Source organism: Budorcas taxicolor, chromosome 10 (genome assembly GCF_023091745.1).
Source record: "Budorcas taxicolor isolate Tak-1 chromosome 10, Takin1.1, whole genome shotgun sequence".
Classification (NCBI taxonomy): domain Eukaryota; kingdom Metazoa; phylum Chordata; class Mammalia; order Artiodactyla; family Bovidae; genus Budorcas; species Budorcas taxicolor.
In genome coordinates, this window is record NC_068919.1 from 70,463,191 (window position 1) to 70,479,850 (window position 16,660).

A 16,660-nucleotide genomic window follows, 5' to 3' on the forward strand; every position below is an offset into this window, starting at 1 on the left:
TTAAAACTGTGTGCCTCTTGCTCCATATGTCAGGTGCTGCTAGAAGTTAAGAAACTATAACAAAGCATTCTTATAAACTGTGACTAACAATAAAACTCTTTCCCTTTCTATCTCCTAAATGGAAAAAGTTTTATTGTTCATGGGCCTTTTGCCCATGAACCCTAGTAGGATATCTGACTTTTGATAGGGAAGAGGTTAGAGAGGAAAGAAGCCACAGAAGCATATCATTTGGCAATTCTATCATTGACCACCAGGATTTTTCATAGCCATCTTTAAAAGACTAAATTTAACACAGAAAAGCTAAGGTTTTTGAGCAAAGAAGTAATATTATTAGAGCTGTGCCTTTGCAAAGTTTAAGGAAGAAGAGCCTAGAGGCAGAGAAATCAACTAAGAGGTTTTTAGGATAATCCAAGAGAGAAATTATGAAGACCTGGACTAGGGTGGGGCAATGAAATGTAAGTAAACCTCTAATGTAAGTGAAAGCCAGAGAGCAAGGGCAGTAGTCAGTGAACAAAGATTACTTTTAAAAGTTAATTGAAGAGGAAAGAGATAAGACTACTGTAGATGCTTTCACTTATCTCACTGGCTTACCCCATACTCTCCATTCCCTCTATAAAACAAACTAACCAATTCCTAGCACTTAATACTAGTAGGCTCCTCTCTAACTAACTATGCCTTCAGCAACAGAATCAGATTTATTAAAAGTTGGCTATGTTTTTTCAAAACTTATGCCAATCTTTTATTTTAAATAAATAGATATACAAGTACAAATTTTAAATTATTATTTCCATGTTTCTTTGAAAACCAAATGAGATCCTCTGCAGAATCTGGATAAAGATGAACTATACACATACACAAATAATATCAAATTAGGTTGGGAGAGAAAAAAAACCCTGCAAAATAAGGGAGAGAATTATAACAAGTCAGATAAAATATGTGGGGAAATTTTTAAAAATCTAGGCAGTTTCTTGTATTCAGATTTTCTCCATATGTTGTTGAATTCTTGTTACTTTAATGAAACCAAACTGGAAATTGTGGTGGCTTTATCAATCAAACAAAATACCAGTCAAAGGATACTTCCTTACAGAAAAGGCCTTGGCCCTTCATCCAAAGATGGGTGGGCACATGTACTTTATGTTTTAAAATCTTTTAAAGGATTATAAAAAGATTACAGATCTAATTCTTATTATTTCCTAGACTTTTTTTTTATTAACCAAGGGGATTCTATTACAGATTGAAATAACTGTAGAGACCTGTGAAACTTACAGTTGTACAATGTTAATAAAGATTATCTATATTAGGCAAAGGAAATTGGTTCATATACAGGTTATATCTACAAAAGTTTTTCTATGAAGTATGCTTTGTGAAAAACAGTGTTAGCTACTAATCTATATGATACAATTGAGAGCACCATCTAAATGTCATCTACCAAAATTATTGTCACAGTTTCTAATCTTTAAAAAGAGAACAAAGAAAATTTAGTCCAAAGATTTAAGCTTCCTTTCCCTTTCTTTTATATTCCATAAGCAAGTCACTTCTTGCTTCCAGAAGTGAAAAACTAAACAAAACTTTCGTTTCCTGTTATAACAAATTACCTCAATTTTAGTATCTTCAGACAACACAAATTTATTACCTTAAAATTCTAGAGGTTCTAAGTCCAAAAATTAGTCCTGTAGAGCTAAAAGCACGAGTATTGGCAGGGCTGCAATATCTTCTGGAAGCTCAAGAGAATTTGGTCTTTGCCTTTCAGCCTTCTAGAGGCTATCTGCATCCCTTGGCTCGTGGCCCTCTTTCAACAAATAGCATAACTTTGGCCTCAGCTTCCATCATAACATCTTCTCTCCATTGTTATAAGGATGTTTGTGATTGTAATGGGCCTACCTAGTTAATACGGCATAATCTCCCCATCTCAAAATCTTAATTTAATTATATCTGTACAGTCCATTATACCACAAAAAGCATTCACAAGTTTTGGAGATTGGGATGTGGACATCTTGGTGGAGGTAGCATTATGCTATCTACCATACCACTTATGTGAGGCCTCTAGTGAGAGATCTATACGAATTGTAACATTAAATTTTATAAATTCTATTTTAAGGTAATGCTGGCTACATTTAAAAAATTCCATATAACTTCCTAAATACTAAATTCCTTATGAAGAAATCACTCAGAGCAGCTTCAAAGATATCAGTTTTCATATATATATTTGTAATTGGTTTAATATAGCAAAAAAAGACATAAACTCAAATTTTAGTCATTGATGGATGTGTATTTCACTAAAAGTTTTTCTTGTTTGCTTCTTTTCTATTTATCATATAGTGAACTAACATTTCCCCCAGTATATACTATGATTTTGGAGAAGGCAGTGGCACCCCACTCCAGTACTCTTGCCTGGAAAATCCCATGGATGGAGGAGCCTGGAATGCTGCAGTCCATGGGGTCACTGAGGGTCAGACATGACTAAGTGACTTCACTTTCACTTTGCACTTTCATGCATTGAAGAAGGCAATGGCACCCCACTCCAGTGTTCTTGCCTGGAGAGTCCCAGGGACGGGGGAGCCTGGTGGGCTGCCATCTATGGGGTCGCACAGATTCGGACACAACTGAAGCGACTTAGCAGCAGCAGCATACTATGATTTGTTTTCAGTGATTCTAGATACCTATTCTTGCTATTTGAATTAGTGCCATATGTAAGAATGGAAAAAATATCTTTCCATTTATCCTATATATATTTTTTATTTAAAAGTTAGGTTTTTTAATATTCATTTATATATGATTAGTAAAATAAAGCATTTGAAGTCTTTATTTCAGATAAATCTATTTTTTAAGATGCAATAATAATTTTTATTTTCCTATCCAGAACAAAATTGAGTTATTATTTCATTTAGCTGTTCAGAAGACACAAGAATAAAATACTTTTCAAGTTTATCAGCTCATTCTAATGTATTTTCCTTTGTTTTAGTTGCTGCTGTTCTTTTTTTTAACAGCAAATAAAGAGGGAATAAATAAAATGTAAAGTTGCCCTTTAAACCATAACATTTTGGTGCTTTGGTTTCAGAAGAAATTTGACTGCTTTCTAGATTAGTGATGGGAAGAAACTCCAATGAGAGAATTAGTTAGGGAATTTGGGATCTGCTTTACTAAAAGGCTTGATATCTTAGTGCTCATTACAAAGCTGCATTTTGGTTACATTTACTGAAATATGGTGGCTCAGATGGTAAAGCGTCTGTCTGCAATGCAGGAGACCTGGGTTCGAGCCCTGGGTTGGGAAGATCCCCTGGAGAAGGAAATGGCAATCCACTCCAGTACTATTGCCTGGAAAATCCCATGGACAGAGGAGCCAGGTAGGCTACAGTCTATGGGGCGGCAAAGAGTCGGACACGACTGAGCAACTTCAATTTCACTTTTCACTTTCACTGAAATATGAGGGAAATGTATAATTTTACACAAATGCATAAGCCTATATCTCTAAATAAATTGAATCATATATTCAGAATTCATATTTTTTAAAGTATAAACAAGGTAAGTCTTACTAAAGACATAGTAGGCATACATTTCTAGGGAAACCAATAGTGTCCAGTTTATAATACCCCTCTCTTCCATTTGTTGATTCCTGAAGCTCTTTTACAAACCTCTTAATTCGGAAATCCTGTGTACAGAGGAGGCTGGTGGGCTATAGTCCATGGGGTCGCAGAGTTGTACTGAACAGCTAACACTTTCACTTTCACTTTAATTCTCAATTAACATAAAATGTAAACACTGTTTAGAGGGTTAGTGCACTCACTAAAAGTGATTGTTGTAAGATGCTTTTCTTGTATTAAGTCGTTTCATTCGTGTCCGACTCTTTTCAACCCCACGGACTATAGCCCACCAGGCTCCTCTAGGTCCATGGGATTCTTCAGACAAGATTCCTAGTGGGTTGCCATGCCCTCCTCCAGGGGATCTTACCAACTCAGGGATCGAACCCACACATCTTATGTCTCTTGCATTGACAGGCAGGTTCTTTACCACTGCACCGCCTGGGAGGCCAAATGCTTTTCTTAGTCCCCACTTTATTTAATTGTTTTTGAAAAACTAATTAACTGCAAGACAATTGAAGAGATAGTGTGAGGAGCACAAAGATGTAGAAGATACAACTCTTACCATCCAGAAACTCCTGTTCAGAAAAAAAGATACTACAAAAGAGGAAAGGCTTAATTCTCATTTTTCTAATTTTACACTTACCACGTTAGGACCCTTTGGAATGGGGAGGCGCCCATCACATTAAATTGTAGTGATGTGTACAGTGCAGTCTGAAAAAAATAATAAGGTTCTGATGGGGGGTTAAGGACCTCAAAGTCTGTCTGTTTCACCTTTTTTGCCTCTCTACCAACTCTGAGTTTAGGCAACCATTCAATTTCTGACCTAAAAAATTTTAAGTTGAATTTCAAATGGGGCTTGTGGTAAGGCTAAGCCTATTGATCTGAGTTTTAGAGGCAAGGTGTTCTTAACTTTTATTTTTATCATGTAGTTTATTCCTGTTACCAGCTCTCCTGTGGATGGTGCATCGTTTAGCCAACTGAAAGCTCCTCCCATAAAGATAACAAATGTAATTCTGCCTGGTGGATTTAGCCATTACTTGGGATCTGACTTCACTTTAACTCCTGAAGTTGAAGGTATTTTGAGAGTTTCTGAATGAATGTAAAAAAAAAAAAAAATACTGCATTTGATACAAAAATCTCACTTTGATTTCTAATACTACTTAAAATTGTATATTTTGAATTTACAGATTTACACTTCCTACAAGTGAATTTGTGTTCAAGTTTCATGTGATCATTCTGATTTCAAAGAATCTATAGTATTTTTTGGTTCTACTCAACTACTAATATGTTGTAGTTAAAGATTTGCTTGCAATTTGAACTTTGTGATACTTACTGGATTTTTCTTGGGATTTCCTTTCAAAGCTTTTATTCTATTTTGTGTATTTCAGAGCAAATGACTACTAAAACCTATAGTGCATTCTGCTAAAAGTAGAGGTTTAAAAATATTCATAATAACAGACTCTTGGTGCTTAAAGTGTGTCTTACAAAGAGAAGGTCAAACTTCATCCTTGAAACCACAATATTATTTTATATATTCATGAAGCTAGTAGTAGGGAAGTGTTTCAAGAGGTAGCTCTGTAAAGGAAGGGAGTATATTAAAAGGTCAAGGCATGGAAATGGTTCATTCTATTATTACATTTGCATTCAGGCCTAGATGAAGCCTTTTCCCTAATTCCAGATGTTGGCTGGCTATCATTTTTATGAAATTGGGGGTAGCTAGAAGATCTTGCTTCTTGGAAGGAATGCTATGACAAAACTAGATAGTGTATTAAAAAGCAGAGATATCACTTTGCCAACAAAGGTCTGTATAGTTAAAGCTATGGTCTTTACAGTAGTCATGTATGGACATGAGAGTTGGACCATAAAGGAGGCTGAGCACTGAAGAAGTGATGCTTTCAAACTATGATGTTGGAGAAGACTCTTGAGAGTCCCTTGGACTGCAAGGAGATCAAACCAGTCATTCCTAAAGGAAATCAACCCTGAATACTCATTGGAAGGACTGATGGTGAAGCTGAAGCTCCAATACTTTGGCCACCTGATTGCAAAGAGCTGACTCATTGGAAAAGACCCTCATGCTGGGAAAGACTGAAGGCAAAAGGAGAAGAGGTCAGCAGAGGATGAGATGGTTAAATAGCATCACCGACTCAATGGACATGAACTTGGGGAAACTCCCGGAGATAAGGAGGCACAGGGAGACTTGGTGTGCTGCAGTCCCTGAGGGCTCACCTCTTCCATTCTTTTTAACATCCCTCTTTGCCTCAGACTACTGTTAGACAATAAAATTCTAAAACTGAGTATCACAATAATGATAAAATGATCTAAAAACCTACTAAGAATAGTAGATCTCTCTATGGAGTTATTCTTAAAAGAAATTCGATTTTTAAAAATCCAATATAATTTAGTCTAAGATGTTATTTTTTAACTTATTCTTTATACTTCTACTTCCTTATAGCTTTAAGATTTAATCATAGTGAGAATTTTAATGCTTTTGTCCAGAAGACATAACTATCAGTAAAACTGGATATAACAAATTGTTATTAGCCTCCTTAAGAGTACAGTTTCATCACTAGCATCCTCAGGAATGTCTTCAATATCTTCTTTTGCAGGGGGGAGGTTGGGGATTAGTTCAACCCTGGATTCATTTCCATAATTTTTTCCTGAGGTATCTTTAAGATTCATTGTGCAACTACTTTTTAGGATTTTCTGGAAAAGTCCTATTTTTTTCCTATTTTCTGAGTATATTACCCCAATTTTTGCTTGAGAAGTATGGTCACTTTATCCATATATTTATTTACAGCACACAGCTCTGGATATTTATATTTTTTAAAATTACCAAGAAAGTATCAAATTGATTCACTAACTCAGAAAATTTTAAACCGCATTTAAGTACTAGAAATATATTCCAATTTTAACTTTTATTTAAAATTTTTAATTCATGCTGTGAAATGTGTATGGCATACAGTCAACTGAAGGACAACCATAGCTTATTAATTTATTTTATTAATGCCTTTCATTGTTTCATAATTCCTAATTGCAGACAAAAAAACCAAGAATGCAGGGATTCTAACAAATAATCCTCGGAGCATCCATGCAGAAATAGCTTTTCGGCAACTCAGAGGGATAAATCTCTCTCCATCTCTTTTATCGCATCAGAATATGGCATCTCCAAGTGCACAGATGTACCAGAGCAACCAGGACGAGGGAAGGTAAAGCTATTCTGTGTTTTAACATCACTTCTCATCATAAAACCTCCCAAATTTGCTAATCATGTATAGAAATAGGAAATATTGTTATATACTATTATGTATTTACTCTGTGAGCTGGGGGAAGACTGTCAGCATAAGGCTTATTCTCTCACATTCACCGAATCTTTCTCAAAATCCAGCATATACATCATAATTCAAACAGAAATGGCTTTCAAGGTAGAATAGTGCTCGCCTTGTACTTATGTGAGGGACCATTGAAACAACTACGGGAACCACTTTTAATGGTATTATCTCCCAAGTCATTTCTACTTACTGAATATGCAAAGCAGTTCACTTATATTTTGAACAACAGATAAATTCAAATCTGAAATCACAAAGGCTGAGAATTATGTAAATTCTTCAGACTTCTTGTAATTCCCACTTGCCGCTCCTCCAGTTAGGATCCTAGTCCTTAGAGGCCAGCTGAAGGCCTAAGAACCTGATATTCTTATTAAGATTTCACTCTGCTGCTCAAAACCTATCCACCCAGATTTCCAGTTAATATTTGCCCTCTAGCTTCTTTGTAGCCAATCTCTGGAACACCTATTAAGCCTGGCTCTTGCTGTACTGACTTCCCTGCTATAATCAGGCATGTCCCACTAAGTGTATATTTACTGAGTATACTATGTGGATATCACGGGCTTCCCTGGTAGCTCAGCTGATAATCTGCAGTGCAGGAGTCCCCAGTTCAATTCCTGGTTGGGAAGATCCCCTGGAGAAGGGAATGGCAATTCACTCCAGTATTCTGGCCTGAAGAATTCCATGTACAGAGGAGCCTGGCAGGCCACAGTCCATGGGGTTGCAAAGAGTTGGACATGACAGCGACTTGCACTTCACTTTATGTTGATATCATATTTTTATATCAATGGGTTATCCCCACGATAACCTTACAGTTAGTCAAAAACATATTTTTTCTCTCTTGTGGTGTCTTTTTGTAATTGTACACATATAAAATACAAAAATTATTTACTTCAGAATTACCTTAAGTTAGCTGATCCATTAAGAAATTGTCACCACTACTTAACTCATAAATATTTTGTTTCTGACAGAATTCCTGGCAGCCACTTTCCAAGATCAAATCGAATGTAACTGCCTAGAGAACTGAATATACACCAAGAAACCTATTTCCGCTTAGAAGTTGTGCAAAAACTAGCAGACAGTGTTGGTGATAAAAAATATATATAAGATAATCACATTACTTATGTTACTGAAACAGTTCAGTTCCATATGAAGATAATCTCTATCATCCTTGGTGACTTTTATTTAATATCACCTCTCTTAAACTTTCTTTACAGTTACCTTATTCATTTGATTTTCTGTGTTAGAAAAATCATGAAATATACAACAATTTGAAAAGATACAAGGGACATAAAATGAAGTCCAAAGAATCAAATATTTAGTCCTGTTATTGGAAGCATTTAGTTGTAAAATCTCATTTTGGCTTGATATATAAAGATACTAAGCAAAGGTAAGTTTAGGAAATAAGTATGTTTTCATTTGTAGAATATCTATCCATTTAGGCTTATCTAAAACTAAAGCATACATTTCTTACCAAACACAACTATTCTTAAATCAGGTTGAGTTTTGTTAGTTGAACTACAGATTAGTTTTTTTAGGACTATATATTTTTTTAAATAGCATTAAATGGGGTTTGTCCTAAGAATTATTTAGAGATGTAAATCATAAACATCAATAATACTTCCTGAAGATGGCTAACTATGAGTGCAACTCATGCTACAGGAATAAAAGAATACTATTTCATATATAAAATCCATTAAATGTGCCCATAGCAATATAATTTTACAAATAAGTTGTAGGCTAAGTAAACAGATGTTCAAAATGAGTGGACACATTTAAAATTTGGACTCATATTTCACTGGAAATAATTTTTCTAAAATAATTATATTGCAGACTACTAGGACAAATCTCAAATCAATCAAATGTGGTTTTGAATATTAAACACAGTTCTTTCAATGATTAAATTGCCAATCATATTTTTATATCAAAAGGTCCCATGATTCATGAAGTATTCTGTTTAAATTTTTCAGGTAGCAGTTCAACATTGCATATAATTTTCATATTATTTTATGTGTTCCTTACATGAAAATAAATTATTTTTACTGAAATATTTGTATTTTATAATCTATCTGGAAATAGTTGTAAGGATATATTGGAAATTCCAATGTGCATGCAATAATTTTGTGTCTTTAAATGCTGTATGTTTGTAACTTAATCATGTAATATTTAAAATTTCAAACCTAATACAGATTGATTTTACCCTTCTTAATGCATGGTGTTTAAACTATTACTCTAAGGTACAAATAAGATCCTTTGTTTAGAAAGGAACTATGCAGTTCTTAAGATGTCCAGAAGATGTCTTTGTCACCCTTTAGTTTTGAAAACTGCTTTCACTAGTGTTGTGATAAGCATCTGCTCATTATTATTTGCTACTAACTTGGCATCATTTGCTTTTTCTTCCTCTCATGATTATGTGTAAGTGAAATGCTCAGTATGTTCTACTTTTATAGTAAAAAGTGTCTTTGTAAATAATAAACTGAATGGGAAAAACAGGTTTTCACTGGAGAAAAATTTACAAGAGTAGAAAAGTATAAAGCAGGAAAAACATATCTTATTCAGCATCCACTTAATGTTTGAAATTTTTTTTCTTAGCCATTTTTTCTATGCATTTCTAATATATTTGAGATCTACCATTTGATTTTTTATGAACACATTGTTCAATTGAGATATTTTTATTATAACATTTTAATTAAATCTGAATTTCTTCCTGAAAGTAAATTTGTAATAATTTAATAGTAACAAACACTGAGAATAATAACAAACATATTTAGGCATTTCTGGGTGCTGTACAGAAACAGACACTGACTCAACCTTAAGAACATTTTAATATAAATAAATAATTCCATATGAAAGCAATGAGGGGATGATTACTAAGATAATTGGCATAGTAGTTCTGAAGATTATTCTACCATGAAAGCAGATGATGATACAAAATACTCCCCTAGGATTGCCCAGACAGGTTAAGTTGTTGGCTATGTGAAGTTCTTAAAGCAATATTTATAACTTCATCCCCTTCCTATTCAACAAAACAAATGAAAATATGATTGAACATGAGAGATGTTTTTACAGATCTGCTTTAGATCTGCTCTAAATGATGTTTTTTAAGTAAATCAACTGTGAAATTTTACACTATTCATAATACACTTCACCACCAATTAAAACAAGCAAGTAGTACTTATTTTTATAAACCACTAGTCCATATTTTTGGCTTCCCTAGTGGCTCAGTGGTAAAGAATCTGTCTGCCAATGCAGGAGACTTAGGTTTGATCCCTGGGTTGGGAACATCCCCTGGAGAAGGAAATGTCAACCCACTCCAGTATTCTTGCCTAGGAAATCCCATGGACAAAGGAGCCTGGTGGACTATATAATCCATGGGGTTGCAAAGCAGTTTAGTGACTAAACAACAAATAACAACAATCCTAATAGCTTATGAAGTAGATACAATATGCACTGTCTACATTCATAGATTAAAAAAAAATGGCCCTAACAGGAAAAGATATCACACCAAATTCTATATTCTTTCAACTCTAAATTCATTGCTTTTTCAGTTATTGCAGATGAACTGACATGTAACCATTCCCAATGTGCTGTTTAATCAGCTGTTGAGCCCTAATGTGTGTAGAAACTGAAAACTATTCATTTTCTTTCAGTGTATATAGCTTAGGGAAAATGTTTAAATTCTACAGTAAAATTAGTTCTTGTAGTTGAGTTCACTTCAGTCGCTCAGTCGTGTCTGACTCTGCAACCCCATGAATTGCAGCACGCCAGGCCTCCCTGTCCATCACCAACTCCTGGAGTTCACTCAGACTCATGTCTATCGAGTCCGTGATGCCATCCAGCCATCTCATCCTCTGTCGTCCCCTTCTCCTCCTGCACCCAATCCCTCCCAGCATCAAAGTCTTTTCCAATGATTCAGCTCTTCACATGAGGTGGCCAAAGTACTGGAGTTTCAGTTTTAGCATCATTCCTTCCAAAGAAATCCCAGGGCTGATCTCCTTCAGAATGGACTGGTTGGATCTCCTTGCAGTCCACGGGACTCTCAAGAGTCTTCTCCAACTCCACAGTTCAAAAGCATCAATTCTTTGGCGCTCAGCTTTCTTCACAGTCCAACTCTCACATCCATACATGACCACTGGAAAAACTATAGCCTTGACTAGACGGACTTTAGTAGGCAAAGTAATATCTCTGCTTTTAAATATGCTATCTAGGCTGGTCATAACTTTTCTTCCAAGGAGTAAGCGTCTTTTAATTTCATGGCTGCAATCACCATCTGCAGTGATTTTGGAGCCCCAAAAAATAAAGTCTGACACCATTTCCACTGTTTCCCCATCTATTTCCCATGAAGTGATGGGACCAGATGCCGTGATCTTTGTTTTGTGAATGTTGAGCTTTAAGCCAACTTTCTCACTCTCCACTTTCACTTTCATCAAGAGGCTTTTTAGCTCCTCTTCATTTTCTGCCATAAGGGTGGTGTCATCTGCATATCTGAGGTTATTGATATTTCTCCCAGCAATCTTGATTCCAGCTTGTGTTTCTTCCAGTCCAGCGTTTCTCATGATGTACTCTGCATAGAAGTTAAATAAGCAGGGTGACAATATACAGCCTTGACGTACTCCTTTTCCTATTTGGAACCAGTCTGTTGTGCCATGTCCAGTTCTAACTGTTGCTTCATAACTTGCATACAGATTTCTCAAGAGGCAGGTTAGGTGGTCTGGTATTCCCATCTCTTTCAGAATTTTCCACAGTTTATTGTGATCCACACAGTCAAAGGCTTTGGCATAGTCAATAAAGCAGAAATAGATGTTTTTCTGGAACTCTCTTGCTTTTTCCATGATCCAGCAGATGTTGGCAATTTGATCTCTGGTTCCTCTGCCTTTTCTAAAACCAGCTTGAACATCAGGAAGTTCACGGTTCACGTATTGCTGAAGCCTGGCTTGGAGAATTTTGAGCATTACTTTACTAGCATGTGAGATGAGTGCAATTGTGCAGTAGTTTGAGCATTCTTTGGCATTGCCTTTCTTTGGGATTGAAATGAAAACTGACCTTTTCCAGTCCTGTGGCCACTGCTGAGTTTTCCAAATTTGCTGGCATATTGAGGGCAGCACTTTCACAGCATCATCTTTCAGGATTTGAAACAGCTCAACTGGAATTCATCACCTCCACTAGCTTTGTTCGTAGTGATACTTTCTAAGGCCCACTTGACTTCACATTCCAGGATGTCTGGCTCTAGATGAGTGATCACACCATCGTGATTATCTGGATCATGAAGACCTTTTTTGTACAGTTCTTCTGTGTATTCTTGCCACCTCTTCTTAATATCTTCTGCTTCTGTTAGGTCCATACCATTTCTGTCCTTTATCGAGCACATCTTTGCATGAAATATTCCCTTGTTATCTCTAATTTTCTTGAAGAGATCTCTAATCTTTCCCATTCTGTTCTTTTCCTCTATTTCTTTGCACTAATCACTGAAGAAGGCTTTCTTATCTCTTCTTGCTATTCTTTGGAACTCTGCATTAAGATGCTCATATCTTTCCTTTTCTCCTTTGCTTTTCACCTCTCTTCTTTTCACAGCTATTTGTAAGGCCTCCCCAGACAGCCATTTTGCTTTTCTGCATTTCTTTTCCATGGGGATGGTCTTGATCCCTGTCTCCTGTACATTGTCACGAACTTCAATCCATAGTTCATCAGGTACTCTATCTATCAGATCTAGCCCCTTAAATCTATTCCTCACTTCCACTGTGTAATCATAAGGGATTTGATTTAGGTCAAACCTCAGTGGTCTAGTGGTTTTCCCTACTTTCTTCACTGTAAGTCTGAATTTGGTAGTAAGGAGTTCATGATCTGAGCCACAGTCAGCTCCAGGTCTTGTTTTTGTAGACTGTATAAAGCTTCACCATCTTTGGCTGCAAAGAATATAATTAATCTGATTTCGGTGTTTACCATCTGGTGATGTCCATGTGTAGAGTCTTCTCTTGCGTTGTTGGAAGAGGGTGTTTACTAGGACCAGTGCATTTTCTTGGCAAAACTCTATTAGTCTTTGCCCTGCTTCATTCTGCATTCCAAGGCCAAGTTTGCCTGTTACTCCAGGTGTTTCTTGATTTCCTACTTTTGCATTCCAGTCCCCTGTAATGAAAAGGACATCTTTTTTGGGTGTTAGTTCTAAAAGGTCTTGTAGGTCTTCATAGAACCATTCAACTTCAGCTTCTTCAGCATTACTGGTTGGGGCATAGACTTGGATTACTGTGATACTGAATGGTTTGCCTTGGAAACAAACAGAGATCATTCTGTCATTTTTGAGACTGCATCCAAGTACTGCATTTTGGACTGTTTTGTTGACCATGGTGGCTACTCCAAAATTAGTTCTTTACCCCCTAGCAAATGTCTTGATAAGTTTGAGTGCAGTCAAATGCATAATTATATTATTCGTTTTACATTAAAGACAATTCTACAAACAATCTGAAAAGCAAAAAATTAGGGCCTTTTAACTATAGGCAAGGAACCTGCATTGCTGAACAGTATATAGATGTCGAAGTGATCTGATTTTTATGAAGTAATCTTCTGACTTTTATGAAGATTGACTGTAAATGTTAATTAGAACTTTATTATTTACTTTATTTTCTACTGCTTACACAAAATTAACTATGGTTGTGAACATACCCTTGCATAGACTATTTAGTGTGGCTCTGTGTGTGTGTATGTTTGCAGGCATGCATGACTAGTTTTAAAATAGTCATTATATTTAAGTAACATGTCATTTCACTATTTACTCATAAGCTATCATACACTATGAGAAGTGTTTAATGTTTTAAAACATTAGCTCTTACTATTTAGTCATGCTGTAGGCTCTTAGCTCCAATTAAATGTTACATAAAAAGAAGTAAATTATAATTTTATAAGAGTAGAAGCAGCACTTGTGTCTGACTTCTGTTAATTAGTCAATGAATTTAATATTGGTTTGTTTGGTATAGAAACTGGCTGACTTTTTAAAATTACTCTGCTATAAAACTTAGACTTTTGGATGACCTCCTTTTAACTATTTTTCTTGTTCATCTCTGTGAAGTGAAAGTGAAAGTCGCTCAGTTGCATCCAACTCTTTGCAGCCCCATGGACTATACAGTCCATGGAATTCTCTAGGCCCGAATACTGGAGTGGGTAGCCTTTCCCTTCTTCAGGGGATCTTCCCGACCCAGGGATCAAACCCAGGTCTTCCACATTGCAGGCAGGATTCTTTACCAGCTGAGCCACAAGGGAAGCCCAAGAATACTGGAGTGGGTATGAAAAGTTGTTGCTGAGCCATGAAAGACGCCAGGATTCTTGGCCTCCAAAGTGGAGGATTTCAATCCGGGGCCAGTGATGAGGCTTGATCACTCAGAGCTTTTGTGTAATAAAGTTTTAATAAAGTATAAAAGAGATAGACAAAGCTTCTGACATAGACATCAGAAGGGGGCAGAAAGGGTGCCCCCCTGCTACTCTTTAACAAGATGTTTTATGTCTGTTCAGTTGAGTTCAGTTCAGTCACTCAGTCGTTTCTGACTCTTTGCGACCCCATGGACCACAGCATGCCAGGCCTCCCTGTCCATGACCAACTCCTGGAGTTTACCCAAACTCATGTCCATCAAGTCGATGATGCCATCCAGCCATCTCATCTTCTGTCATCCCCTTCTCCTCCTGCCCTCAGTCTCTCCCAGCATCAGGGTCTTTTCCAATGAGTCAGCTCTTCCCATCAGGTGGCCAAAGTATTGGAGTTTCAGCTTCAATATCAGTCCTTTCAATGAACACTCAGGTCTGATCTCCTTTGGGATGGACTGGTTGGATCTCCTTGCAGTCCAGGGGACTCTCAAGAGTCTTCTCCAACACCACAGTTCAAAAGCATCAGTTCTTCAGTGCTCAGCTTTCTTTATAGTCCAACTTTCACATCCATACATGACTATTGGAAAAACTTGACTAGACTTGACTAAATGGACCTTTGTTGACAAAGTAATGTCTCTGCTTTTTAATAGTCTGCTGTCTAGTTTGGTCATAATTTTCCTTCCAAGGAGTATGCGTCTTTTAATTTCACAGCTGTTGTGTCTGTTAGAAAGCTATTAATCAGATAAGAGGGACACCTCAAGGCTGAGGGAGTTTCACCAGTCCCCTCTCCCACAATATGCATTTTTCAGATAGGATGGCAAGAGGTGTGTCATCCCCCAGCCATAAAACAATTGATATGAATACTGGTTTGTTGAACTATTATCAGCCCAAGGTTTGAGGAAAGAAAAAAGTTAGTCTTAGGTGGAACCATTTTGAAGAAAGGCAAGTTCTAAAGCAAATATATAGTTTCATTAACATAGCTTAAGACAAACATTTCCATAAGAAAAACGCATTGGTTAGAGCAAGGTTTGAGAAAAGTTAAGTTCAAGTGTCATCATGGCAACACAGAATTTTAAGAGAAACCTCCTTTTAATTTTGTATCAGTTCAGTTCAATTCAGTCGCTCAGTCGTGTCCGACTCTTTGCGACCCATGAATCGCAGCACGCCAGGCCTCCCTGTCCATCACCAACTCCCAGAATTCACTCAGACTCACATCCATCGAGTCAGTGATGTCATCCAGCCATCTCATCCTCTGTCGTCCCCTTCTCCTCCTGCCCACAATCTCTCCCAGCATCAACGTCTTTTCCAATGAGTCAACTCTTCACAGGAGGTGTCCAAAGTACTGGAGTTTCAGCTTTAGCATCATTCCTTCCAAAGAAATCCCAGAGTTGATCTCCTTCAGAATGGACTGGTTGGATCTCCTTGCAGTCCAAGGGACTCTCAAGAGTCTTCTCCAACACCACAGTTCAAAAGCATCAATTCTTTGGCGCTCAGCCTTCTTCACAGTCCATCTCTCACATCCATAGCTGACCACAGGAAAAACCATAGCCTGGCCTTCCTGCCTATTGCCTACCCCTTCTCCAGGGATCTTTCCGACCCAGGATTTCTGCTTGTTACCCTCTCAGGTAGTCTATCCCTTCCCCAGTGAATCTCTCTGACCCAGGAATTGAACTGGCATCTCCTGCACTGCAGGCAGATTCTTTACCAACTGAGCTATAAGGGAAGCCATCATCTCTCTATACTTTCCTCTATTATTGAAAGTTTGTTTCTTTTTTAAAAAATTGAAATATAGGTGATGTACAATATTATGTTTAGTGTTGGGTGTACTACATAGCAATTTGTCATTGACATACACTATGAAATGTTTGCCACTATAAGATTTGTGACCATTTGTCCCCATACAAAATTATTAACAGTATTATTGACCATATTCCTTATGCTGTATATTACATCACTTGGCTTATTTAATTCACAGCTAGAAGCTTGTACCTTTAAATCTATTTCACCTTTTTCACACTTTTCTCCTATCTGCCTCCCCCTCTAGCAACTACCCATTATTTGTATCTATGAATCTGTTTTCATTTTGGTTTTTTTTAGATTCTACATATAAATGAGATTATATGGTATTTTTCTGTTTCTACCTGACTTATTTCACTTAGCATAATACCCTCTAGATACACCCACATTATTGAAGTATTTTAAAGAAAAAAACTATACCAAATTGCAGTTTTAGTTTTCAGTTGCCTTTTGGAACTAGGGCAGCAAAAGTACATAGTTATTTTATTACTGTTTTATTTCTGAAGTTTTTAATCTTATAAAAATATGAATTTAAATATTATATTATTCCTCTTTTTCTTTGATTTATGGATAAAATTATTTTGTTAACTACAGAAAAGTTATTTCTCT

At 36.6% G+C, this 16,660-nt stretch overlaps 1 protein-coding gene across 1 annotated transcript in view; it reads left to right on the plus strand.

Moving 5' to 3' along the window:
* Positions 1-7,915, plus strand: part of LRRC9 (leucine rich repeat containing 9) — a 117,965-nt gene extending 110,050 nt beyond the window's left edge. Inside the window, exons 30-32 of the mRNA XM_052647183.1 lie at positions 4,511-4,655; positions 6,619-6,787; positions 7,876-7,915. Of these exons, the coding sequence (XP_052503143.1) occupies positions 4,511-4,655; positions 6,619-6,787; positions 7,876-7,915 (354 nt within the window). The remainder of the gene's footprint in view (positions 1-4,510; positions 4,656-6,618; positions 6,788-7,875) is intronic.
* The last annotated feature ends 8,745 nt before the right edge of the window (positions 7,916-16,660 follow it).